The following is a 25,732-nucleotide window of genomic DNA, read 5'->3' on the forward strand; positions in this document are numbered from 1 at the left end:
ATTCAATGTTAAAATCAATATTTAATGTTATTAATAAACACGCAAGATATTAAAATACGCAAAGCAGATTCGCAATTCAAATATTTGCTTTTTTTTCTTCGAAAGAATTATGATTTAATCATTATCATCACATGCTACTCATTGTATTAAATATGTGTTTGGAGTTTAAATATGAACATTAAATAGATAATTATAATATTGTATACTTTTATTTTATTTATTATATTATACTGATTTGGTTTTAATCGTGATGTATAATTGGGGGGTGCGTCTCTCCAATAAAAACACTCCATTTAAGTAGGATTTATTTTAAAGTTGAATAACTCAGTTGGATAGCAATTTGATTCAAAATGTTCAAGACCGTATCATGCAATGAGTAGCTCGTTGTCATTTTACAACAATATAAATGAACCTGTGTCAGGTTACATGCGTTCATTAGCATACTGTAAATGACAGAAAAAGAAAAGAAATGTCGTGATGCGTTCATGTCCGAGGTGATGAGGGAAGGAGTAAGGTTTCAAGTTTTGCTGCGCTACCGCTGCTGCTATGCGGACAGGAAGCAAGCGCCTCGGCGGGTGCCCGGGCGCTGGTGGAGTTTCCTCTGCTCTCCTTTCCTTTCCTTGTCCTTGCCGCCAAAGACAATCAGAAGCCAGCAGACAGGAAAAAGGAAGCATCTGAGACAATATGGAGGCGGACATCAAAACAAAGTGAGGAAGTCCACTTGACCGGATGCCTTCGCACTGACACCTCAGCGTGGTGTTAGCACCACCTCAGCAACATGTTAGCATGACCGTAGTTTCATGTGAGAATTGCTTTAGTATCATGTTGGCAACTTGTCAGTACCGTATTATCTAAAGTTAGCATCATGTTAACTTTACCTGAAGCCTACGGTAACATCACCTCACCTTGACATTTGCATCACATTAGCATCACTTCGAACTATACGGTAAATCAATAACAGTAGAGATCTAGGCCACTGAATTTCCTTCAAGATATTAATCAAACAATCCAAATGTTGGCAGTTATTATCATGCCAAATACCGTTGTTGTTTCTTAGAACAGAAGCACATTTAAGAAATAATTTTCACACTTTTATTGCCGAAATGTCTTCACCGTTATGTGTCCCAAATGAAATGAAAGCAACAGGTCAGCATGCTAGCATGACGTCATCAATCATGGAGCTAACACATTAGCAAGGCAGAAAGTGAGTGCACATGACCTTATCAATCACGCGGATAACATGTTAGCATAGCAGAAAGTGGGCTCAACACGTTGGCTTGTTGACATGATATTTATTTCATTGGAGTACAATTTGTCAAGTTAATATTCACTCTTTTTGTTCGTCTTCTTGCACACGTAATGAGAAAAAGCTGGCGGAAAAGTCGCTGCTCTGATTTAGAGGAACGCCATAAAAAAATAAGACAAACGTGTGCATGTGGGCGCGTGTGAGTAGTCCGTGAAAAAAACACACAAAGATGTAATGTCATCAGCAGGGGCCATCCTTAGTGATCACAATGTCCAACTTCTTCTCCCTGCACACACACATAAATACATGAGGTCACATGACCGTGAGAATGGTTGGGTGTGTTTGTGCGTGCGTTCAGGTGTAGACCAGAATGTTCTCCAGCAGGCTTAGTACAGTTTGACTTTTCTTTTTTTCTTCAGATTTTTGTTTTGTTTTTAAATTGTGTTTTTTCCTTCTTCTTCTTATTATTTTTTAATTCTTAATTATTTTCTGGAACATGTTTGGAAAACATTTTTTAGTTTAGCTATTTATTTGTGTATATATTTTGGGAAGTATTTGTGGACTGCAATTAGATAACACAACAAAAGGTCACTAAATATTGGCAAATAGAAAGTAAAGTGCAATAGCCAAACAACTGATATATATAGTATATATTTATAATTTTACATAGTCGTTTTTTTTTTAAAAAAGCGTCTTATTAAATTTCATCCAGTTTATTCATTAATTCGTATTTGTTAATTCTAATCACCTTGCTCACCAGTGTAAAAACGGTGCTGTTGCTGCACCCTTAGAAATTCTTAAAGCACCGCGACAAAGATGCTAATTAGCGTTAACATTAAACAAGCTGGCCTGAAAAGTTCGCAGATCGCAGACTCTTTTCGGGAGAGTTTTTCTAAATTTTCCAACGCACTTGTCACGTCCACTTGCAACATACTTTGTCTTGCGCGTACTCACAGTCGGTGGATGCAAAGAGCGCATTCGTTGGGGTAGGTGACGCCGTCGCTGCCGCACACGGGCGAGTAGTTGAGCGGGCACGCTCGGGTCGGAGTGGTGCCGCTGCACTGGGGCTGCCAACAAAACACAAACCGACCAACAAACGTCACCACGTGCTGAGAAGCAAACGCAAGGCCACATTCTCGCTATCATACCCTCCTGAAGATCCTGGCTTGGTCCTCAGCATCTGAAAAGATGAAGCGTCTTTAATGATGAGCAAGGCCAGGGATGGCCGTGTCTTTGTGCATGAAGGGCAACTCACTTGCATAGAGGACAAGCGTCACGCAGACGAAAAGCAGCCACGCGCGCAACATGCCGTCCGCCAGAGCCATCCTGGAAGTGGGTCACGTACACACTACATGTATACATATAGGCTGCCGCCCGCACTACGCACACGTCCACCACGCGCACTCATGTTGTGACGGCGCCTTTGTGCGCGTCTAATCTCGGGATCAACGCCGCTCGCAGACTCCGCTGTGTCAGCGTAAAAAGGCAACAACAACAACCGCCGCAGGGACAAAACACGCCGCCCCGCCCTGCACCGCCGCCGCGCGTCGTCGGCTGCGTGTTGACCGGCTTTCAACTTGAGTGTGCGTGCGTCTGTGTGGAAAGGGCAACTGTTCATTCATCTATTTTTTGTCAAAAACTTTTGCTTTTGTTTGTAATATTGCCTGATGACAGAATGGTTCATGTCAGCACATATGCACAAAGTTTGTTCCAGAAGTTTATTATTTGGAAGCAAAAAAAAAAAAGTGTCCTGGCGGTGACAGCACTACACGACTGGGGATCGACGGCTCAACTTTCTGACAACCCTTCAGGAAATCACTTGAGCGGCGAGAAGGAACACGGGAACATCACTTTGGTCTTCCGGGACTCCACCAGGCTCAATCCGCGGCCCGCTAAAGGACACGTTTAGATGGCGCTCACCAATTGAGCTCCGTTTTAAAATCATGACGATGTCATGGCCTGCCGGGCGAGCTCTCACCTTTTGCTTCACTTTCCGCTTGCCGACGCTCGTCGGCGCTCTTGAACCAACGCAGGGCGTAAACTGGCAAGGAAAATTACGTCACGCGTATTGACAAACACGCCGGCGTACGCACATTGCACTGACCTGTATCCATCTGGCCAATGTCGCTTTGGAAAGCACCGATTAAGTGACTGTGTCCGCAGGAGTCACGGGAGGCGACGGCGTCCTGAAGAGACGCAGCCAAAACTGAGGCGGCGCCCACACGAGTCCTGAAGGAGGCCAGTTCAAAGACCCCTGAAAAACACGGGTTTACAAAGATATAAGACATCCGGACCTTACGTAATGAATTATTGGTTTGACATGTCAAAAAAATTAGGTCACACATGAGAAGACTGTTGAAGAGCACTGGCGGAGCTAGAGGGGGGGCCGCAGGGCACCCCTCCCAAATATATTTGAAACCAACACGTGCCAAGCCAGACTTTTGGGTATTTCTGATTACTCCAGATTTTTTTTTTCAACATTTCCATAAGTCCCCGGCATCAGACAGGCCTGATGTGGCGTGGCATGCTTGATGTGACGTGGAGTGACAAAACATGACATGGCGGCATGACGTAAAACAAGGTGATGCCGCATGACTGACCTCCGTGGTGCGGTGGCGAGCTGATGCGACTCCAGGGCAGCAGGACGGCGACGTGGTTGTCTTGACACATTAGCATGGGAATGGCCTTGCTGATGTACTCAGCGATCCAGCGCTCGTCCTGAGCTAGGGCCGCACGCACCGCCGCGCGATGGCCGAAGGAGTCTGTAGCGAAGGGATGGGCGGAGCTTATTCATCAGTCCCAGAGGTGCGGGACCCCTGCGACGAATGGACCGAGACTCCTCACCGTATTTCCAAATATGTAAGACCTGATTAATGGCGCCGTACTCGACATTCCAGTAACCAATGAGCTCTGAGTGGGCGGTCCTGAGGTGGATCTTCTCATTGGTTAACTTCAGGAAGGCGGAGCTTTGGTCCGGACGAATTTGGTAGGTGCGGAACTCGTACAACGCTTCACCTCCTTGAGTTCCTGTTGAGAGGCCTGCCAAGCGCTGATCACACACACAAAAAAAACCACACACACATACATATTTGCATTCTAAATCCTGAAAAAACGTCTTGAGGTGTTTTATTGCGTGTTCCTAATGTGCTTTTGATGAAAAAAATATTTTTAATCTGTACTGTTTGTTGCCACAGGGACGCCAGCCGTCATGGAGTGGTATCGTAGTAGTGTTGACTTGGTTAATTTTCAACCTGAAACATTCCACTCCATCTTGTCCAAAGATCAACTGAGTGTGCGTGTATGTGCATCTGTCGCTTCCCCCGAACTGTTCCAGAGAACTGCTCCAGAGTATGTTTTAATTGACAAATCAAACGTTGCAAATCGATTGTCAGCTGGACCGTACGTGACACAGGTTGCCATGTGTGAACACACAATGTCACGTGATGCGAGGAGCACACAAAAGTACACAATGAAGATTACTTTAAAAAAGTGTCAAGTTCGGTTGGGTTTGGTGAACTCACTTGAGGATCCGGCGAGTGACGTAAACGGGCCAGCAGGCGTGAAAAGCGGATCATTTTTTCAAAACGTCAAGTGGACGAGTGCGTAAACCAAAAAACCTGCGATGGAGTTTTTCTGACGTCATCAGGCAGCGTGGAGGTCACGTGTTTTATTTTGCGCTTGGTTTTTTTTTTTGGGGGGGGGGGGCTTGACATTTCAAGATTCAAGAATTTTTATTCGCCATGTTTGAGCGTGCCAAACAAGGAATTTGACTTTGGTACATCACAGCCTCTGTTCAACATTTAGGTGACAAACAACACTCAGAACGTGTGAAAAATGACAAATATTCTCAAACATTCCCTGATCTTGACTGCATCCTAGCTGTGACGTCAGTCATTTAGATTTCTAACAAAATTTCAAAGGACAACTGGAATACACGCAATAATTATTCTATACCTGTGTAGAAATATTTTTTTCCAAAAAGATATTGCAGTTACCATGACTTATCACTAGGTGGCAGTAATGCACTGTTTGCGTTTACAAACCGCTGTTACCCGCAGCAAGAAGAAGAGCAACGGCACTTCGGTGGAGAAAAACAAAGTGACGTCACGCCGTTCAAGAAGTATGCTGAATGTGGGGCGCGTGGCCACGAGGTTGGGGCTAGCGCTTGGGCGCACGACTAAATGGACCGTGTCACTTCCATGTTCGAAGGCCACGTCAAGACGCGTCTCGAGCGGCTACACTCACGGCAGACGCTCGCGTGAACTCGAACGGAGTTGCACCGTGGACCCCGGCCAGGAAGAACGCTTCTGGTTCGAAGAGCTCACAGGTCAGCACTGCACATGCGCGGTGTTCAAATGTCCTCTATCGATCGGTCTAAAAATAAAAGTGCAATCTAAATAAAACATATAAATAAAGCTCCCAAATGATTATGTCTGGCTTTGGACCCTCCCGGCAGTTTTCCTGCATCAGCTTCTTACTGAAGTGGTCTCGTGTCTTTTTCAGATCCGGAGGAGGAACCAGCTTTGACAGATGTAGGTCCACAGCACACTTCGGCTCATCCTGCGCCTCCTCCTCGTGCTTCTCAGCAGACTCACGGCAGCTCCCTTCAGCGTCATGTAAAGGATGCAAGCGGACCGGGCCTCGAAGCAAAATCCCTCATTCAGTTGGAATCCCTCATTCAGTTCCACGACGCCGACTTCCCGCTGCTCCCGAGCGTGGTGGCTTCCAAGAAGAAAAAGACGGCAGCGCTGAAGAATGAGCACAAGATCTACGGGACGCCAGATTCAAAGGAACCCGTTAGTGAGACTCACTGCTCGGGCTGCGGCGCCATCTTGCACTGTGCTGACATCGCTTACCCGGGGTACCTGCCCAGCGAAAAGTACAAGGTTCTGCTGCAGGAGGACCGGCTCAACAGCGCCACCTGCCAGCGTTGTCATTTGCTGCGCCACCATCAAAAGGCTCTCCGCCTGCGAGTGTCCAAGGACGAGTTTCGCAACGTGGTGCAGAAGATCCGCTCCCAAAAAGCGCTAGTGCTCCTAATCGTGGACCTCCTGGATGTCCCCGACTCGATTGTACCGGATCTTCCGGACTTGGTGGGTAGCAACAAACACGTGGTGGTTCTGGGCAACAAGATTGACCTCCTTCCCGCGGACTCGCCCAACTACTTGCAACGAATCCGACGGCAGCTGGATAGCTTCTGTCGGGATGCCGGCTTGGGGGATCAGGTGAGCGACATCCACCTGATCAGCGCCAAGACCGGCTACGGCATTGAGGGTCTGATCTCCAGCCTGCAAAGGGCTTGGAAGTACAAAGGTGACGTGTACCTGGTGGGAAGCGCCAACGCGGGAAAGTCCACACTCTTCAATACGCTGCTCCAGTCCGACTACTGCAAGTCCAGAGCCTCCGACGTCATCGGCAAAGCGACCATTTCCCCGTGGCCCGGTGAGTTCGTCGCAAATGGCGCGACCGCTCATCATCCCGCTTGACTGCGAGTGTGCGCCATCTTGTCCGCAGGGACCACTCTGAACCTGCTCAAGTTCCCCATCATCAACCCCACGCCGTACCGGATGTTTCGACGACATAAGCGTCTCGAGGAATGTCGCCGGCAGACGGAAGACGACCTGTCGCCCGACGAGGCCAAGCGGCTCAAAGACCTCCGCCGTCGGGGGTACTTAGTAGGTATGTGGCGAATGGGCGGCGGGCGGGGCCACGCACACGTCGGACGGCGACGACTCTGCTTTTTGTGCTCAGGTCGTGTGGGTCGAACATTCCTACCTACAGGCGGCGAACAAGGAACCATCGACTTTGATCCCGACACTTTAGCCTTTGAAGAGTACGATGACAAAGGAACCGTGACGACGGGTGAGAAACTTGATTGGCGACGGTCTTGCACGGTTTTCACGACGGAGTTTTTACAGGAAAACGAGACGACTCGCCTGGCGAGTTGACGTACAACGAGCTCAAAGATGCGCATTGGCTGTTTGACACGCCGGGAATCACGAAGGAACGCGACGTGAGCGCCCGCTCGGCCGTTCAGTCGCGTTTCCCGAATTAAAGCAAAAGTCAACCGGTGTCCGCAGATCCTCGGCCTGCTCAACGAACTGGAAGTGAAAGCCGTGGTCCCCACGCAGGCTATTGTTCCTCGCACGTTTGTCCTGAAGGCCGGAATGAGTCTCTTTGTCGGCGCTCTGGCCAGGATCGACCTCCTGGAGGTCAGTTAGAGTCGAGAAGTTGTCGAGCAGAAACACTGCACGCGTGTCCATTCGAGGGCGTCCTGAGGTTTAACCTCATTTGGAACACATTCCAGGGGGAGAAGTCCTGCTGGTTTTCCGTCATCGCTTCCGCTCATGTTCCGGTTCACATCTGCAGTGTTGAGAATGCCGACACAGTGTATCAGAAACACGCCGGACGTGAGCTGCTGGGGGTGAGCGGTCGGCCACCTTGGATTCCGTGGAGACAAATGCGGTGATGGCGTTCTTGCGGTTTTTGCTGCAGGTGCCAGCGGGAGGAGCGGAGCGCATGAAGGACTTCCCGGCGTTGGTGCCTCAGGAATTCCGGCTGGAGGGTCGAGGTCATCTGGAGGCCGCCGCCGACATCACGTTGTCGTCCGCAGGTACGCCGCCCGCCGCCAACTGGCCTGGGTTTTGTGGTGACAGAACCGTCGACTGTATCCAGGTTGGGTGGCGGTGACGGTGTTGGAGGGCGAGGTGCCGCTGCTGAGGCTTCACGGGCCACCCTCGGCGGCTTTCGGCCTGAGAACTCCCGCACTTCTCCCTCACGTGGTTTCACTGAAGGGAGCGCGCGTCCCCAAGTCGGCCGCCTACAAAACGATGACGCCGAGGGTGCTGCCCGACGTCCGCCTGAAGAGCGCCAAGGTGAAGAAGAAAGCGCCTGCGCACCGATGAAGACTCAAAAACATCTTATCATATCAAGACGGCTTTATTTCACCAACGTCTAATTTCCGTAAGGGTCCACATGTCGGGAAGCTACGATATCCGGCAAGCGTTCATTTATCGATTTCATAATATTCATCTCCAAATGTGATGCACTAAGCAGCCGCAGGATTAGGAACGCAATGTATTTCTAATCTGTCGTTTGATGACATCCATAATGCATATATAATATTAAACCGTGTTCTATTTAAAGGTGACTGTCAAATATTGTAAAAACTGATAGAAGAGGTGGAGCGAGTTGCCGTAACCCAAATGAGCGCATTCCTAACGAAGATCAATATTGCACACAGAAAAGAAAATGTTGTGAAATGTGGCGTTTGCTCAAGAAACGGATTGTCAAACGCTGCAGAGAAAGCCAGGAAGAACCTTCCGCCCCATCTCTTAACGGGTCCTTGCTTGACGAACGGCTGGAATTGTCTGACAGCAAAACTTGGGCGGCTCGGCATCAGTTGCTCGCCGGCGCGGCGTCCATGTAGTACACGTTGACAAGATGGCGGTTGAGATGGCGGCGATATTCGGCCTCCTTGGAAAAATAGCGGTCACAGAAGATGCACATGTGACTTTTGAGCTCAGTGGGAGTGGGAACTTCACAGGTGGGCGTCTCCGGGTTGTCTGAATTTTTGCCGGCAACGTTTCCGTTGAGTCCAGAGTCATCGCTGCCTTCGGAGGCACCGTCGCTGACATCGCCGCCGCTTCCTTCGTGGCTGCTGTGGACGCCTTCGTCATCGTCGTCGGGGTCAGAGGCTTTGCCGCGCTGCTTGGGAGGCGGCGCTGGCGGCACGGAGGCGGGTTCGGCCGGGGGCGCCGGAGCGGGTTGCGTGTTTTCCGCCCGCTCGAAGGACTCCACCGGAGGCGACACCGCCTGCACGGGAGTGGGCTGCTCCGGGTGGGCAGATTTTTCCGGTACGTCCGGAGCCCCTGGTCGGCCTTTCGCTGGAGGTGGCGAAGACTTCCTGTTGGACCTTCTGGCCCTCTTGGCGGGAGAGCTGGACTGGAGACTGTCACCTGTTCGGGTCCGGCGGGCCTTGGAGGCGGGCAGGAGCGAAAGGTCGAGCGCTTCTGCCGTTTTGCTCTTTTTAGATTTTTCTTTGCCGTCTTCTTGAAGACCTTCGGGGACGCCGATGCTGCCAGCGAGTTCTTCTTGTTCTGACTTGCCGGATCTTCGTGGCTTTCTGATCTTGTTGCCATCTCGCTGAGCAGTTGTTTCGGCCGCTTGCGACTTCTCTCTCTGGTCCTTTATCAATTGTGGGTCATGTGGTCCGTCGTCTGTCATCTTCTTGACTCTTCTCTTGGCCTTGGTGGCATTGGCGGTCTCCTCCGGTTTCTCCTTGGGCTTCTTTTGTCTGGTTGTGATGGTTTTCTCCTGCTCGCCGTTCTCCGCGGAGCCATGCCGTTTCCTGGGACTCTCCTCTGACTCCTTGTCCCCCGATGGCGCTTTAGCGCTCTTTGTGAGCGACAGATTGATGGGACCGGACGGCTTGTCACCAGGTAGCTGCTCCTCTTTGACCTCCCGGTCGTTGATGTCCTCCTCCACGTTGGACGGGTTGGCTTTGGAAGGCTGGTTGGGTTTTTTGACTCTGAGTTTGACTTTGGAGACGTCGACGGAGACGTTGCAGCCCAAGTGTCGAGATTTGATGTGGTACTGCAGGTTGCACTTCTTGGAGGCGGCGTACTTGCACAACGGGCAGAGGAACTGGCGAGGGTTGAGGTGCAGCTCCACGTGCTTCTTGAAGTTGCTGCGATCGGCCGTCTTGTATTCGCAGTAAGGACACGCCAGCGGTTTGGGACCGTTGTGGACCTGGCGGGCGTGCCGGGTCACCTCGTGCTGGTTGGCCGCCAGGTAGTTGCAGCTGTCACACTTAAAAGGCCGCTCACCTGCACACAAAGTCCAATCCGGCCGCAAGGTCAAGCAAACGCATGAATTGAACATTTTCACAAAACAAACTGTTGTTGCCAATTTTGCCCACTGGAGGTCGCACTGAGGTCATATTTTTTTGCAGTGAATGGAACTATATCACACAATATCATTTTTTTCACAACTCTCCACAACTTGGATGTATTTGAATGTCTCCATTTACAAGGCAGGCAGACAACCAAGTCTACAAAACACAAAGAGAAACACAAACACACACACACTGAGTTTACCGTGTTGCTGCGCCATTCGAATGCTTTAGTGGACAAACAAGAGTCACAACAATGAAGCTCATTGTTAGCATTTCGATGACAACGGCGACGACTTGGCCTTGACTGATTTCGCTCCGGAGAATACGCAAGTGACACTACTTACCCGAGTGCGTGCGCATGTGTCTGGTCAGGTGGGTCTTCTGCGAGCTGGAGTAGTCACAGTACGGGCACCGGAAAGGACGCACACCTGCGACACGGACACACACGATGACAACACATGGTGCACAGGGCAGGCAGAAGACACGCCCTCGGCCGGCTGGCTCTCACCCGTGTGCGTGCGGATGTGCTGGATGTAGTTGCTCTTGCGGTCGGTGAAGTAGGAACAATACGTGCACGTGTGCAGTTTGCTGGGAAAGTGATTGCGCAGGTGTTTCCTCCAATGGTATTGACTGACAGTGCTGTACGCGCACAACGTGCACTTGAACACCCTGCAAAAGACACACACACACACACACACGAGTCAAGGCGTCTGCCTACGTCCGCAATCGTGAAGGAAGGTGCGCGTGGCGGCGGCAGCGGCGGCGGCTGACCTGTTGTCGTCGCCCTCCTTGCTGTGGTGCTTGAGGTGCGCCACGTAGTGGTCGTATCGGTTAGTGTTGTAACCACAGCGCTCGCATCGAATCAGGCCTTTGGCGTCCCCCGATGCCGCTTCGGCCTCGCCTTCCTCGGCCGTGTCCGCCTCTTTGGCCTTGGCCTTGCTGCGACCCTCCACGTGGTTGACCACCACCATCTTGCTGACAGCGTGCGTTCTCAGGTGCTCCACAAAATCTTTTTCGTCATGAGCCAGGAAGTGACACGGCTTGCAGTGGAAGGGCTTCTTCTTCTTGCCGCCGTTGGTGGGGACGGCAGTCGCCGCCTCTTTACGCGGAGGCGACATTGGCGGCGAGGGGCCGCTCGAGTTTGGGGGCGGGATTTCGCAGCTGGCGTTCCGTCCGCCATTTTGCACGAGCCCCGACGACTCAGGGAAGTCGACGATGTCGTCGGTGGCGTCGCTGTTGTCGTAATCGTAGCTGCGGAGGAACGACGTGTTAACGTCAAGCTCAGGGCAGGCGGCTCCGGCACGCGTCGTTCACCTGATGGTGCCCTCGTCATCGTTGTCCGAGTAGCCGCACGGCACCGTCTGCAGCTCCATCATCTCTTTGTCATCCGCCACGCTGCCCTCAGCAGCGTCCGCTGCCGCCACGGCTGCCACGTTGGCCAGCATCACCAGTTGAGGGGCCGGCGAACTGCGGATGTCGTCATCCATCAGCGGAAAAGACTCCATGGAGAACACGGATGCGGCCGCCATGTTGTCTTCCTGCCCATAACACATTTTCCCCGGTTCTTTAAGCTACAAGAACAGAGCTGTACTGATGCCCGCTTCAAATATCAGAACAATCGTCCCCAATATTTGGGATTGTATAATCGATGTAACCAAAAACGCATCTGGACGATCTGGTCTATTTTTCCTTCTACCACAGGTCAAGCGTTTTACACTGACCCTGTGACCCTGCTCCTATAGTGGATTTGAAGGTAAAAAAAGAATTGGCCAAAACGAGAAAATGATCAAGACCTCTGTGGTTTGCAATCATTTTCTGCTAGTTAGTGTGAAGCGCATCACTTCTCCTAACGTCATTGTCGCGTGAAGAATGCGCTCGTGAGAGAAAGTTGGCCAACTTCGGGAGAGTAGGGGAAAAAAAGGCCAGTCGGCCATTTTGAAACAGCACCAACCTAGTCGACAGCGCCCGCATCGCATCCGCGGAAAAAAAGAAAAAAGAACAAAACTCCGAAAACAGCAACCACAAACCAGTCGCAGAGCACATCCAAGTTTAGACACACTCACGCCATTGCTCATCGTCATTTTCAAGTCTTCCGGTGTCGAGCACAAAGTCTTCACACTTTTGCTCAAATTCCACAAACTTCTTGCACTCTTTCGATATTTTGGCGACACATCAGTTTTCCGAACACATGGACGCTTCAAAGCAGAACGTCGACCGATCACGTTGGTACGAACGCGTTGGGATTTTTTTTTTTTTTTTGCTGGGCCACCATTTCACTTTTCTGAGCAACTTAGCGGAAGCCAAAAGAAGCCGCGAGCGAGAAAGCTCAACGATCCGTCAAAGTGGCCCAAAAGTGGCAACGAGGCCACGGAGGAACGAACGAAGGCAAAAAGTGTGCCTGGCAAAGTGTTAGCCATGGTCCTGAATCGTGATCAGCGGCGGACAGCGCCTGGGCGTCTCGTCCGTAGGTCTTGTCGTCTTGTGCGGGCCGCCTCCATTTTCCAAAGTTTGCTCGGACCAGGCGACGCCGAGTTGATTCGGAGCTCCGCCAAAGTAACCCGCTGTCCCGTTCGCACTCACCCGCTGTTCTGCGGCACCAACTTGTCAGGCGATGCACCGTCTTTTGCAGAAAATCTCGTGAAAGCGTCGTCGAAGCCAAACCCGAGGAGAAAGACGGAAAAGTTTGCGCACATTCCTCCACAGCCAACGCTGAAGCACATCGGCGGCGTGACGTCATCACGTTGGCCACGCCAAAAACATTTTTTTTCGACTTACTCTTCTTTCCTTTGTCTTTCTTCTCTCTTTTTGCCTCTTTGTTCATATGATAGAAATCACTTGTTACATATTGCAAGTGATATTTTTTTATAACTTGATTTTCCCCCCAAAAAATCGACTACAGCAGCTCATATTAGTTTATCCTACGTTTTTGCCACCGATTTTTTGTACTATGAAGCATTTTTAAATATCTTTTTTTAAATGTCACTGTACTACGTTGTTTTACTGCAGTATTTGTAATGTATCACGGTATAATCAACGTCCCTTTTGACGGTGAATGTAACCCCCAAAAAATAAAATAAATTAAAAAAGAGGAAACAACAAAGCTATGTGTCATGCTGGTTGAATGGTTAGCACAACAGCCTCCCAATGCAGAGTTCAATTGTGGGCCTTTGCATATTCTGTGATTTGTGACGTAGAAATGGGGCTGGGGGGTTATTTGAGCACTGTGATTGCTTGGAGACCAGTTCAGGGTGTTGGCTGCTTCTGGCCCAAAGACAGGTGGCATAGAATAGGCTCCAACACGCTGGGGCCCTGACCTGACAGGAGGAAGATTCACCACCTCTTATGAGCCATCTTGAGGCGGCACATTTGTTTGTTTTAGCACTTTCACCATCGCCGTCTGCTGGGAACTGGTGGCACTGCACCCAACACCAACCATTTCTATATGGAGGTCGTTCTTTGATCACAAATTTTGAACCAAATGACCAAAATCAGGGGTGACCAATTCCGGTCCTTGGGGCCTGGATGTTTAATAATAAATAAAGGCTTAACGTTGGCTACCAGTCAGCGATATAGACTTTAAGGTTCTGCTACTGGTCTATAGATTAAAGGATGGTTTAATTTGTGAATGCGTTAAGAAAATCAGGAAACAATGGCTAATTGAATACCAACCCAGGAGATCTCCGAGCTCTGCTGTCAATTAGTGGAGCACAAAGTTCAAAGCAAAACCGGGGATGCAGAGTTTAGCTGTTATGCTGCACACAAACGGAATCAGCTGCCACCAGAAGTGAAGTCTGCCCCAAATGTGAATGTCACACGTCAAACATGCGCTGGCAACTCCTCAAAGTCCAAATGTCTAAGGTCATCATCTCCTGTGTCACTTCCTCTTTCCAACCAGCGTCCATCCATCTTTGTCTTCATGAGGAGGAGGAGGAGGAGGATTTGTTGTGCTGACTGATGCACTTTCAAACTCCATCTCCTAAAAACACCAAGACACACTTATAATAGGCCATTTGCTCCCATGTGAATCAGCAACCACCTCATGGATGAACTTAAACTTGTCTCAGTGCATGTTAAAGCTTCTCCAGCTAAGTTAGCTTAGCACTGCATGCTCCAAAGCTTGTCTGTTTCACTAAGTGGTGATCGAGTGTGAGTGCAAAGTGACGTGATTACTGTGGTAAAAAAAATTGCCAGAAAAAAGAAAAGAAATGCTCGCGTAAACGAAGACTGGCTAGTGACACTGCGGAATATCGCGTGTGAGCTACCTCACCTGAGTTTCGCCATCACTGTCCGAGTCTGACTGTGACGGCTGGGCCGTGACCTTTGCTCTGGACGTCTGGTTCTGGGTCAGCAATTGGATGGAGTCAGACAATTGCTGTAGCGCCCCCTGCTGCCACTGACTGAACATCTGCATCAGTCGGACGCACACCTGAGGACGCACTCAAAGTTAGCTAATGCATCTTAGCAGGATGCAATAGTTGTCAACAACTAAATAATATTTACCATATTTTCTTTTTGTTGTGGTACTCTTTGTATATTTAACGTGACAAATACTCTGATCATCACAAGCTGCGTGTAACGGTCAAATTTCCAGAGCTTCCGTATTCAATTGATACGCGGTGATCTCGTCCAAAACAGACCCAGTACTGCCATCTGCTGGCCATAGATAATATTTGTACATCATTTATTATACAGCGTACACACGACACTACAGCTTTCGCCGTGAGGTGGCCAACACTTTTCTCAACCCATTCCCATAAATAAAGGCCGTCAAGTCACACTATTAATTGTCCTGTATGAAATATTAGGGCTTTTTAAATTGAAATTAAAATGTTCAAATTCATTCGATGTGTTGATTTGATTGAAGAGTTTGTCCTTAATGACTTGAGACATCAGGCCGTGAATGGCTTCGATGGTCGTCTTGCAGCTGTCCCGGGCTAGGCTTAGGGCTCTTTTCATTTTGTTTTTTGTTTCTGTGTTATTGTTGTTGTTTTTTTGCCTTCTGTGGATACTTTTGTACTGAATATGATGCATATATTTTGCTGATCAAAATAAACTAAACTAAAACTAAACTAAAAAACAGTATTAAGTTGTACTCCAGCACGTGTTCATATTTGCAACTTTTACAGGTGCGTGTAATGACGAATAATAATAACAGAGACAAGAACTGAGAAGTTGGTGAAGATGGCAAAAGTGTGTGCACCTGGGGTAAACTTCCATCGTCCACCACAGTCTGAAACTCTTGATCCATGAGGGTGCTGATGAAATCTTCCACTTCATCTTGCGCCAGGTCATCTGATGGCATGAGAAACAAAATACGGTCAACAGCGAAACAGCTAAGGTGTGATGTTGCTTGGATTTGTTTGATTCTGTCAAAAGGTTGCTGTCGAGTGGTTGACAGACAAACTCATTCACCGTTGTCATGGAAGTACTGCTGGACAACATTCACCAGCCAATCAGCTTTCTGTTGCCCGTACACACCTCCAAAACCGTTATCCACTGCAATCTGAAATTGTTTGTCAGTCGCATAATTACACAACAACGGAAAAAAAATGAACTTAAAAAGACAAGCAGTAAAAGGAAACCGAGCATTGCAGACAGCATACGTCCCTTACATGCACACAAATCTTTGAAACATAATCGAATTTCCTCACCTAGTATTTTTTAAAATCGATTAAACGCCATGTTTGATGGCGGGAGGAAAATAAAATTACCTGCAGAACCGGCCAAGTGTGAAGGACCGCTCTCACTCCGTCGGTGAAAAGCGCACGCGAATCTGTAGACGCCGCCATGTTGGTTCGACAGACATCATCAGTCGATCTCGACGCGTTGATTTGGCTCAGACAAAAAAAGTCGATCATTGCAAACCCATCTGAACGCGCGATTAGTGCCATCGATCGAATAATTCTCATTTTGTTGGAGTGCTTCAAGATAGAAAACGACTCGATTTATTTGGATACTGATGATTCAAATGACTTTCAAATGTTTTTCCTTTTTTTTCCACTCACACAAACCGAAAAGGCAAAAGCCACGATAGAGCGTGGACACAATCAAGTCTCGTCGTCGTCATCGCTGTGCTTGCTCTTCTCCTCGCTCAGGCCGCTCTCGTCGATGTTCTCTAACGAGTCGGCGCGTTGCAGCGTCAGCTCGGACACGCTGATGCACGGCAAGGCGTTCTGCTCCGGAAACGTCCACGGCTTCAAGTGAGGGTTGTGCTTACGCTTCCATTCGGGATACTTCTGAGAAGCCTTGTAGATCTTCTTCATGGCCTGAGAAGCCAAACGTCACACTTGGTTCAACCCTAAAACATGTTCACAATTCTGTACTAGATACTAAAGAGCCCGTCACGTTCCCGTCATTTGTATCATCATGCAGCAACTTTCATTTACCTTGGGCGCCACAAACTGAGAGACTCTGTTCACCACCCACTTTGGTAAGGAACCTACAGACACAATCAAAGCCTTCAACCCCCAGCTCGGTCCTCACACGTTTTCTTGAAAGTGCGATTCGGATGTTTGCGTTGTCACCTCGAGGGTCCAGCTGAGTGAGGTAGTACAGAGACGAGCCGTCGGCTCCGCTAGACTGGACAAAGTACCCGGTCAGCAGGGACACTGCGCGGACAAAGTCCTTCTTTGGGGGATGTTGCTGCCGACACAAAAGGCGTGATCCATCATTGAAGACATGACACGAGCTTCGACGTTTGTCGGGATATTTACCGGGTGTTTGACAGAATAGTTGATGATCAGGTAGTCACTGCCGAGAGGGAGCCACGACCTCAAAGTCACAAAGTCTCGATTCTTCAGTGGACTGGGACACCTCCCTTCGATTGAGAACAATCGGATTCATTGATTAGTCATCGACCGGCCATCCGTTTCCAAAAGTGCTCGTCTTCATGAGGGTGAGCTGGAGTTGAGCTTCAAGCTAAGATTTGACAGGGACGGATTGTCAGCTCACAGGAATAATAGCCCACGTCGGCGTTGACGGTCAGTCTGCCGATGTCGTACGTGTCGATCATGTTGGTGTCCCACTTCCTGCGGTAGCTGGTGTCGTGGAGGACGTCGTACAGCGTCTCGGCGCTCACGCCCTTGCACACGATTTTCATCTGAATCACACGGCCAGAGCGTCACAGCGAGAAGGCGATACGTATTTTCCATCTGGCGTGAAACTCGAAACCGCGGCTTCATTCAAAATTGACGAGTGAGCGTCGCGGCGTGCGCTTGGCTCGCTGTCTGCATTTCAGTGCGTTTGTGTTGGTTCGAAACCAAATGAATGGGGTCAAGTACCACATGGCTAACAGTAGAGGGAGCAGTTGAGTAGATTTGCCGATCATATTAGGCTAAGCGAAAGTTTCGTTGCAAAGAAAACTAACCATGCGCTTTGTCAAGCGTCAAACTAATTTGGTGCGGCCGTTTGCGTGTGCTGAAATGATCACCTTGATCTTCTGAACGTTGTCGCTGTCGTCGGGGCGGCACCACACGGTGACCCCTCCCTTGTGGTAGCGCCTGGACCAGCCTTGGGTGCCGAGGCACTGATCCTTGAAGGAGGAGAAGTCCGAGTCGTCGGGAATCTGAACGGCCATCTCGCACGGAGCCGGGAGGAACGCCTCTGCGGAGGTTTTCCGCGCGGCGCTTGTGCGTGCTGGCGAGCAGGTGTCGCTTTCAGGTGCGTTTCAGGTGACCTGACGTCACGGCCCAACGTGATCCCTCGTCCCGCCAATCCGCTCGCCCGACAACAAAACCCAACGAGTGGATCGAGGACTTTGGTTGCCGGGGAGACTTCAAACTTGACAGCCATTTTGTCACCTCCCTGTCAAATATACGAAATAGGCGATGCACCAGCTGGAGCCGACCAGCGAGAAGGATGGTCATTGTACACGTGCACACGATGTTTGGGGAGTTAGTTGTTTGTTTCCACCATGATGATGACGTAGTACTCGAGTAAGGAGGTTTGGCGTGTTCCTGTTAGGGCCACGCCCTGGTCATGTGACACCTGTGCTTCAAATGAGCTGTTGGGTGGAGTCAAATGGATCTTTAGTTACTTCAGCGCTGGTGAATTTCCACACCCATTTGAATAGAGGTCCTGCAGACAGAAATTTACAAGCACAACGAGAATGCGCAGGGGTCTAAATTTGAACTCGTGTTGGCAAATCAAATGGCCACTGGGTGACGCCATAGGCAACTGCGGCCCGGTTTTCATATGGGACAAGCTGATGCTGCAAGACAGGACTGCTGATGTGTGTGTGTGTCAGGTAGATTGCAAATTCTTGAAGGTCAAAAGTCACGCAAGAGATCCTATCTGGCCTGCGGGACCATTTCACCAGGTTGTGTGAAGAGTCGACACGCACGCACGAGAGCAGCCGCTAAGTGGGTTAGCGTCGGAAGATTCACTTTCATTGCACATCTTCCGACGCTTCAATATAACGTCGAGTCAGTGTTGCTATGGCAACATGTCTTCTCATTTTTATATAATCCGATTAATAACGGTAAAGACACTTTCTTTTTTCTACTTTTGACATTTTTATGCTGAAAAAGCCAGGTGCTACATCTTAAAAGTTTTTGACGATTTCAAATTTTACGTTGTACGCACAGCCACCCCTCGCTGGGGGGTTGTATCAGCCTGGCTACCTCACTGAAATGTTTCTAGCTACGCCCCTGGAATTGCGAGTCCCCTCTGTGGATGCTCGTGCTTACTACCATGACACACTTAATTGTCCTCGCACATTCGTAATCACATTTTAGACACGTTCAGAAATTCATACATAGTTGAGATTGCGACAATATCGTGAGCATGAACGTGAAAGATGCCACGCGGGACTTTAGTATAAAAAGCGAAAGAAAACAACGGCAGTTGTTTGAATATTTTGAGAGGTTGAAGGGGCAAGAGTTGTCATGCATGTGAAATTTGGTGAGCGGTTTTCCGAGATGAAGCGACGTAACATTTTTCCGTCCATGAAACGTTTTAGACTGTCCCCTTTCTGGGAGTATTGCAGAGAAATTTGCCACCTGTGGAGGGATTTGGATTTTTCAGATCTGCTTTCAGCATGCGCACAGGACGTGCGTTGAAAGGCTCAAGATGGGGTCAGCAGGAGACTTGTTGACTTTTCCTCAACACCGCCGCCTTGTGCGGCTTCGAGCATGTGAATGTTGGAAAAGTGCACGTGTGCTCAAGCACGAAACTCAACTCGCGCCAGGAAATTCGTCAAGACTCCTCCATCATTTCTCCACATGTCGCCTTTGTCACGTGACGTCATCAGCCGCTTCAGTGAACAAAGCCAACACAAAAGTTAAACAGGAGACGGTGTGTGTGTGTGTGTGTGTGTGGTCATTCACTTGGATGACGTCATCACTCCTTGACCATACAGGTTGACCAATTTCTAAATGAACCGAATGAAACAAGCAAACATATTGATGGTGACGAATGAAACGAATAAAGAACGCTCTTTTCTCGGTCGATGCATTAGTGGAAGTCTCCGCCCAGTGGGCTGCAGACCCCCGAAGCCCCCCCACCCCCGCCCTCTCTGGCATAAAAGTGAGCAGAGGCCGTGCGAGCGCAAGAAAGAAAGAAAGAAGGAGGCAACGACAGCGTGAGAAGGGAAATCAAGAAATTGCGCGAGGATGAAGTCCCGTTGGCCGCTCGCCTTCTTGTTGTTTTTGTTCTGGGGGAGTCCGAGCGCCGCCCGCTCGCCGTACCAGGCCGTCCTGCAGCACAGCCGCGTCCGGGGACGCCAGCAAGGGTGACAAACAGTGAACACTTCTCGTCTCATGCAAGCTACCTCGCTCGCAAGCACTTGCAAACTAACCGCTCACTGCTCGCCTGGCTTCACTGACTAACACGTTCCTGTTCTGAGCCACAAACCTCTCGCATGATGCTCAAAGGCTCTTCGGACTGTCTCTAAATGAAAAATGATCATGTTGGCCAGGCAAGCAAATGTCAGTGAAAGTTGGTCAACGAAGCAAAACTGGACAAAAAGCCCGTCGAATATTACCGCAACAGCGACGACTTGGACGCATCGTCCACGTGTGTTGTTTCTTTGGACAAGAAACGCTGCCCAAATGACATGAAATGCTGTTTTGTGTGTCGCCCCCTGCAGGCCCAACGTGTGCGCCATGCAGCAGCCGCGAGGCAGCGACAAGAAATATTTCGCCAACTGCAAGCAGTGGTACCATCGCAAGATTTGCAGCCAGCCCACGTGAGTAGCCACGCCCCCTGGGACGCATGCTGTGCTGTCAAATGGCGACGATTGTCCTTAGTTGACAAAAGTAGCAAATCAGACTTACAAAAACGCAAAAGGGGGAAATTCCCGTGGTTCTCCAAGACTTTACCATCAGTTAGCACGCCAAAAATATTTAGCACTCCAGGTAGCACCATGACGACAAAACATTTGAAAACGGTAGCATAGTAGACCCAAGTGTTCACGAAAAGAATCTGTAAAATCCAGGTTTCGATTCGAAAGATTTTAAATTTTAGAATCAAAATGAAAATAAATCACGACATCGCCACTGAGCACTGGGAGAGAATTCACATTCTGAACAAGAAATTGGAGTCCCTTTGCAACAGTCGTCATCATTTCTATTTGAACGACATCCATATGTGGCCAAATGAAGTAAAGTTTGAAAAAAAACAACAGAAAACGCTGCTGGCTCTCCTTGTGCTCATGACGGCCCCCTGGTGGTGACCTCCGGTGTTTTAGTTCTTGTTTTATTCCAAGTGGCCGTCTGGAAAAATCATTTGATTGGCTGCGTTTTCGGTGGACGAGGTCAAGTGAGTGCCGAGCCAGGCGGCGTCTGTCCATTTCCTGCTCAGTCACGTCTTGGTTTGCATCCGAACCTATCTGGGTCTGTCATCACGGGCGCGCGCACACACACACACACACACACACACACACACACACACACACACACACACACACACACACACACACACACACGATGCTTTTGAGGAAAAAGCGCACTTTTTGTAGCCTTTGTTTTCTTTTGTGGCCGTGCGGTTTTGCTTTCATGAAAGACAAATTGAGATTTTCGCACCGCAGTTGCTGGAAAACAAGTCGGACTTCCTGTGGGGAAGTGCCGGAATGTTCCAAAACCCAGAGGAACGTGTCGCGGGTCTGACAAAAAGGCTTCAACAAGGCTTCACTCGCTTGAGCTGGAAATGAAGACGGAAGAATGTCTTTTCTTTTCAAATGGCTGTCAAATCGTCAAGATTTTCCTTTTCTTGGTTTTCACAGCCAGATTTCTTATTTTTTTTTTTAATGTGCCGAGTGCCCTGCAGACATTTGGCTGCAGATTCTCGGTCTCTCCAAGGATAAGAACTTCATGAGGCTCATTTATGATGGAAATCTCAACAGGAAGTCAAGAGCCAAGCTTTCAGGCCCGGTGTCAGCTCTGGCAGCTGGATCCGATCTTTGCGCTGATCCGCTTCCCCTGTAAAGTGCTCGCTTGCGTTGGTCTTCTCACTACACACACACACACACACACACACACAGGCGTGCACACAAAAGGCCGACTCTTATTTACTAACAATGTGGAGGGGAAAAATACACACGGAAAAAAAACATTTACAAACAACTTTTACGAGAAGACAAGAATTTCCGCATCTGCTAAGCTCGATGAGGTGGTCCAGTGGAAAAATGTTGTTTATATGGATCAAGGCATTCCCACCCCAACTTGCATTTCCAGCAACAATCCAATTTGAAGGGCAGCGAGTAGAGGCTGGTTCTGATTGCATGGAGCATTAGTCATGTGACGTGATGTCACCGACGTGATGATGAGGATGTGTGACCCGGCGCAGGGTGGTGACATACGAGTGCTGTCCGGGTTATGAGAAGATTCCTGGAGAGAGAGGCTGCCCTGCAGGTATGATCTTTGACCTCTGACACCAAATGCAAGTGAGTTTTCCTTTTTGGTCGTCGAGCTTCCCAGGGTTGAGGTTCTTGTTGTGTTTACAGCGCTGCCTCTGGTCAACATCTACAACACGGTGGGGGCGGTGGGCGCGTCCACCACCAAGATGTATGCCGACAGAGCCCAACTCAGGGAGGAGATCGAAGGTCCCGGAAGCTTCACCTTCTTCGCTCCCAGCAACGAGGCCTGGGCCGCGCTGCCCACGGTCGGTCCTTTCGGGAACCTCCTTCCCTTTTCAAACTGTGCTTTGACTTTCCGTCCCCAACTTTGATGGTGCGTGCAGGAGATCTTGGACGCGCTGGTGAGCAACGTGAACATCGAGCTGCTCAACGCTCTCCACTATCACATGATCAACCGCCGCCTGACGTCAGAAGAGCTCAAGCACGGCTCCTCCTTCTCCTCCATGTATCAGGACTTCCACGTGCACGTGCACCACTACTCCAACGGGGTAACAACGCACACACTAGCCCGCACATGCACACACACACACACGTGGAAAATATATATATTTTTTTGCGTTCAGATCATAACGGTGAACTGCGCTCGTCTGATCAAACCGGACCAGCACGCCACCAACGGCATCGTGCACGTGGTGGACCGCGTCATTACCGCCATATCCAACAACGTGCACATGCTCATGGACGTGGACGACGACCTCGAGACGCTGCGCGTGAGTGCCGGCTCTCGCTCCGTGATTCCATGGTGCGTCACGCTGACGAGAGCGCACCGCTTCCTTTCAGACGGCCATCGCCGCCGCCGGCCTCACCAACCTTTTGGAGAGCGAGGGTCAGTATACCATCTTTGCTCCGACCAACGAGGCCTTCCAGAAGATCCCGCCAGAGACCCTGAACCGAATTCTGGGAGATCCCGTGTCTCTTCGAGGTAGAGGGACGCCACGTCTGAAGGTTTCGCTGTTCACATGCTGGCCTCGCTGACGTTGTGGCTTTCAGACCTGCTCAACTACCACATCCTGAAGAACATGCGCTGCGCCGAGTCCATCGTGTCGGGAACGCCGATGGAGACGCTGCAGGGCACGGTGCTGGAAGTGGGATGCGACAAAGATCGGCTGACGGTCAACGGGAAAGCTGTGGTGGTTAAGAAGGACCAGCTGGGCACTAACGGCGTCATCCACTACATCGACGAACTGCTCATCCCCGATTCGGGTACGCTGGAAACTAGTGCTCGACAGCACTGCTGGCTAGAAACTAGTCAAAGTGGAGACCTCCAAATGAGCAAAACAAGTCAAAAGCAAAAACAAAAACATGTCGTGCAGCCAAAACTCTGCTGGAGCTGGCCGAAGGCTCCAACGTGGCGACGGCGACCCGAATGTTTGTGGAGGCGGGCCTGAGCCACCACCTGAAGGGCTCCGAAGCTCTCACCATGCTGGCCCCATTGGACGACGCCTTCAGAGGTGAGAGGAACTGGTCAGCGACCTTTGTCGGGCCCGCTCTTGACCCGCGTGCCGTTGACAGGGAGCGTGAGCGGCGACACGCGGAGGGTGATGAGCAATCACGTCGTCAAGGAACAGCTGTCGTCCAAGTCCTTGTATCACAATCAGGAGCTGGAGACGCTCTCGGGTGTCAAACTCCGAGTCTTTGTCTACAGAAACGTAACGTCTCAACTTTCCTTCCCGCTGATTCTTTGCTCACTTCCTGCGCCGTCAGTTCGGCTTCACGGGTTTTTGTGCCGCCGGCGTAGAACTTGTGCATCGAGAACGCCTGCCTGGCCGCCCACGACAAGACGGGACGCTACGGCACCATGTTCACCGTCGACAGCGTTCTCGCGCCCCCAACGGGAACCGTCATGGACGTGTTGAAGGCGGACGATCGCTTCAGGTGAGTCCGGTGCCGTCGCGACTCGGGGCTGAACCGCCGCGGCGAGCCTCTCCTGCGGTCCTTTCAGTGTTCTGGTTGGCGTCATCCAAGTGGCCGGGCTGACGGAGCTGCTTAACCGACCGGGCGCGCTGACTTTCTTCGCGCCCACCGACGCCGCTTTCCACGCTATGACGCAGCCGGAAGTCGACAAGCTGATGCGTGAGTGACGCCTTTTGTTGGCAGCGAGCGACCTTTTTCGGCATTTGACGGGCCCCGCTCGTGCGACGTGTTGACTCGACTCGCTGATTTAAACGACAAACATTTGCACTGTGCCGCTTCCAACGGGACAAATATTTACGGGAAGCTGTCCGCGTGGAAGTAAATGTCAACCGCTGCTCTTCAGGAAACCGCCAGGAGCTGTCAGCTTTGCTCAAATACCACCTTGGTGAGGGGATGGTGGTCCGTGGCGGCGTGGGATCTCACACCAGACTCACGCCCCTGCTGGGCGACAAGCTGGAGCTGGGCGTGGTCAGTGCTCGCCACTCCCTCGCGCTTTGCGCCTCGTCTTTCCCTTAACGTCTGCCACCCGCAGAGGAACAACACGGTCTTCGTCAACCGAGTGCCGGTGGTAATCGGCGACCTGATGGCCACCAACGGCGTCGTGCACGGCGTCGACAGCATCGTCAAACCGCTGCGTGAGTCCATCCGAGACGCTCGGTTTTGTCGCGCCCGGTAAAGACGCCCGTCTGTCTGCTCGTAGCTCCCAAGGTGGACCGAGAGCAAGCTGACGGCCCGCTGGGTTCCCTCAGGTCTTCGTTTTCTTCCGCTACCTCTTCCATGGTGAGAATCGATGACATCACAAGTCCCATGACAAAGAGTCTCAACATACCGAGTTGACGTCCGAGCACCGTCGGCATGAACGAGGCTGTTTTGTTTTTGCTCATTTCAAGAGTCCACTAGGCGACGAAACGGAACTAAGTGAAGCGCAATTAATGATTGAGGAGAAGCCACCACGAGCTACCAGGCGATTACATCCAGTAGTTGTTGGCGCCGGGGGCGTGGCCGAGCATCCGCGGTGCGCCCACCACCATTTTCAGAGGCCCCGACGTGCCGATGTGTGGCCGATTATCGGCTCGGTGTGTTGATGGCGTTTGTCAATTTGCTCGTTGACGTCGTTCATGTTTTTTTATCTTTTGCCCAGCGCTCAGATTCTAGGAGCTTCAGGAACGGTAAGTTGATTTTTTTTCTATTCTAAGCAGACCTCCTCATACGCTGGCCGACGCCGCCCTGATTTTCCTCTTCTTTTCCAGACGAACTTTTCAAGAAGGTTATTCAAAGTCGCTCCAGCAGGACAATGAATGCCTCTCAGTGATGATACAATTTTCTCGTGAAACATTTGCAATGTTTTTTTTTTTCTTCTTTAAACTAGTGGCTCATATGCTCACTTCCTGTTGGCAATCTAGCCACCCGCACGCACGGCATCAAACAAAGAATTGAGCTTCAAAACCAAAATTTGAAAGCAGTCCAGATTGGAGGAAGCTTTCCTTGCTTCTTAGCATTGTTGCTAAATGCTAACTAGCTTATTATCATTGCTAACTAGCTAGCCAACGCTTGCTCCCTGCTAGTTCATTCACTAACAAAAGCAGATCACCACAAAGACGTGTATCAATCGTCCACTTTTGGACGTGGTCAATGTTGCATCGTGGGGAAACGGAGCCGGCCCGCATTTGAGTTGCTTTGCTTTTTCAATTCAATCAAGACACTGTTGATGAGGATGTTTTTACAATTGTGGTCACAAAGTCGACCAGTGTGTTTTTGTAAAATAAAGCTCCAGAGTGGCGAGTGTGTGTGTAAGTTGATGCACACCAAGCTTTTGAAAATT

The 25,732-nt window shown here is 50.1% G+C and overlaps 7 protein-coding genes across 7 annotated transcripts; 2 read left to right on the forward strand and 5 right to left on the reverse strand.

The window, feature by feature from the left end:
* Positions 1-1,277: 1,277 nt before the first annotated feature.
* On the reverse strand, positions 1,278-2,795 carry LOC148403258 (putative pancreatic secretory proteinase inhibitor). The gene is made up of 4 exons (XM_088387118.1): positions 2,502-2,795; positions 2,395-2,426; positions 2,201-2,313; positions 1,278-1,532 (listed from the first exon to the last, which is right to left on the reverse strand). Exons 1-4 carry the CDS (start codon positions 2,569-2,571, stop codon positions 1,487-1,489), a joined length of 261 nt encoding a protein of 86 aa, XP_088243244.1. The 5' UTR covers positions 2,572-2,795; the 3' UTR covers positions 1,278-1,486.
* Positions 2,796-2,950: 155 nt separating this feature from the next.
* Positions 2,951-4,927, reverse strand: nipsnap3a (nipsnap homolog 3A (C. elegans)). Its single transcript, XM_088387094.1, has 6 exons — positions 4,768-4,927; positions 4,091-4,295; positions 3,847-4,008; positions 3,351-3,500; positions 3,225-3,287; positions 2,951-3,138 (listed from the first exon to the last, which is right to left on the reverse strand). The coding sequence occupies exons 1-6, from the start codon at positions 4,819-4,821 to the stop codon at positions 3,062-3,064; spliced, it is 711 nt and encodes a 236-aa protein (XP_088243220.1). The 5' UTR covers positions 4,822-4,927; the 3' UTR covers positions 2,951-3,061.
* Positions 4,928-5,305: 378 nt separating this feature from the next.
* noa1 (nitric oxide associated 1) lies at positions 5,306-8,391 on the forward strand. The gene is made up of 9 exons (XM_088387045.1): positions 5,306-5,573; positions 5,750-6,688; positions 6,761-6,925; positions 6,998-7,108; positions 7,165-7,259; positions 7,327-7,458; positions 7,554-7,670; positions 7,742-7,859; positions 7,922-8,391. The coding sequence occupies exons 1-9, from the start codon at positions 5,369-5,371 to the stop codon at positions 8,149-8,151; spliced, it is 2,112 nt and encodes a 703-aa protein (XP_088243171.1). The 5' UTR covers positions 5,306-5,368; the 3' UTR covers positions 8,152-8,391.
* rest (RE1-silencing transcription factor) lies at positions 8,167-12,883 on the reverse strand. The gene is made up of 6 exons (XM_088387033.1): positions 12,723-12,883; positions 11,457-11,680; positions 10,914-11,393; positions 10,651-10,811; positions 10,487-10,570; positions 8,167-10,074 (listed from the first exon to the last, which is right to left on the reverse strand). The coding sequence occupies exons 2-6, from the start codon at positions 11,669-11,671 to the stop codon at positions 8,645-8,647; spliced, it is 2,370 nt and encodes a 789-aa protein (XP_088243159.1). The 5' UTR covers positions 11,672-11,680; positions 12,723-12,883; the 3' UTR covers positions 8,167-8,644.
* An 855-nt stretch (positions 12,884-13,738) lies between these two features.
* tsr2 (TSR2 ribosome maturation factor) lies at positions 13,739-15,999 on the reverse strand. Its single transcript, XM_088387104.1, has 5 exons — positions 15,854-15,999; positions 15,555-15,645; positions 15,343-15,434; positions 14,410-14,568; positions 13,739-14,118 (listed from the first exon to the last, which is right to left on the reverse strand). The coding sequence occupies exons 1-5, from the start codon at positions 15,929-15,931 to the stop codon at positions 14,017-14,019; spliced, it is 522 nt and encodes a 173-aa protein (XP_088243230.1). The 5' UTR covers positions 15,932-15,999; the 3' UTR covers positions 13,739-14,016.
* A 124-nt stretch (positions 16,000-16,123) lies between these two features.
* On the reverse strand, positions 16,124-17,769 carry stard15 (StAR-related lipid transfer (START) domain containing 15). The gene is made up of 6 exons (XM_088387081.1): positions 17,572-17,769; positions 17,094-17,241; positions 16,856-16,959; positions 16,667-16,784; positions 16,529-16,581; positions 16,124-16,408 (listed from the first exon to the last, which is right to left on the reverse strand). Exons 1-6 carry the CDS (start codon positions 17,716-17,718, stop codon positions 16,190-16,192), a joined length of 789 nt encoding a protein of 262 aa, XP_088243207.1. The 5' UTR covers positions 17,719-17,769; the 3' UTR covers positions 16,124-16,189.
* Positions 17,770-19,635: 1,866 nt separating this feature from the next.
* On the forward strand, positions 19,636-25,730 carry tgfbi (transforming growth factor, beta-induced). Its single transcript, XM_088387054.1, has 17 exons — positions 19,636-19,872; positions 20,230-20,328; positions 21,927-21,991; positions 22,084-22,241; positions 22,320-22,484; positions 22,560-22,706; positions 22,777-22,918; positions 22,987-23,199; positions 23,310-23,447; positions 23,509-23,645; positions 23,735-23,871; positions 23,939-24,069; positions 24,254-24,378; positions 24,443-24,545; positions 24,611-24,690; positions 25,052-25,079; positions 25,161-25,730. The coding sequence occupies exons 1-17, from the start codon at positions 19,754-19,756 to the stop codon at positions 25,220-25,222; spliced, it is 2,049 nt and encodes a 682-aa protein (XP_088243180.1). The 5' UTR covers positions 19,636-19,753; the 3' UTR covers positions 25,223-25,730.
* Positions 25,731-25,732: the final 2 nt, after the last annotated feature.

This window comes from Syngnathus floridae, chromosome 1 (assembly GCF_059516105.1).
Source record: "Syngnathus floridae isolate MCC-2025c chromosome 1, RoL_Sflo_1.0, whole genome shotgun sequence".
Taxonomy (NCBI): Eukaryota; Metazoa; Chordata; class Actinopteri; order Syngnathiformes; family Syngnathidae; genus Syngnathus; species Syngnathus floridae.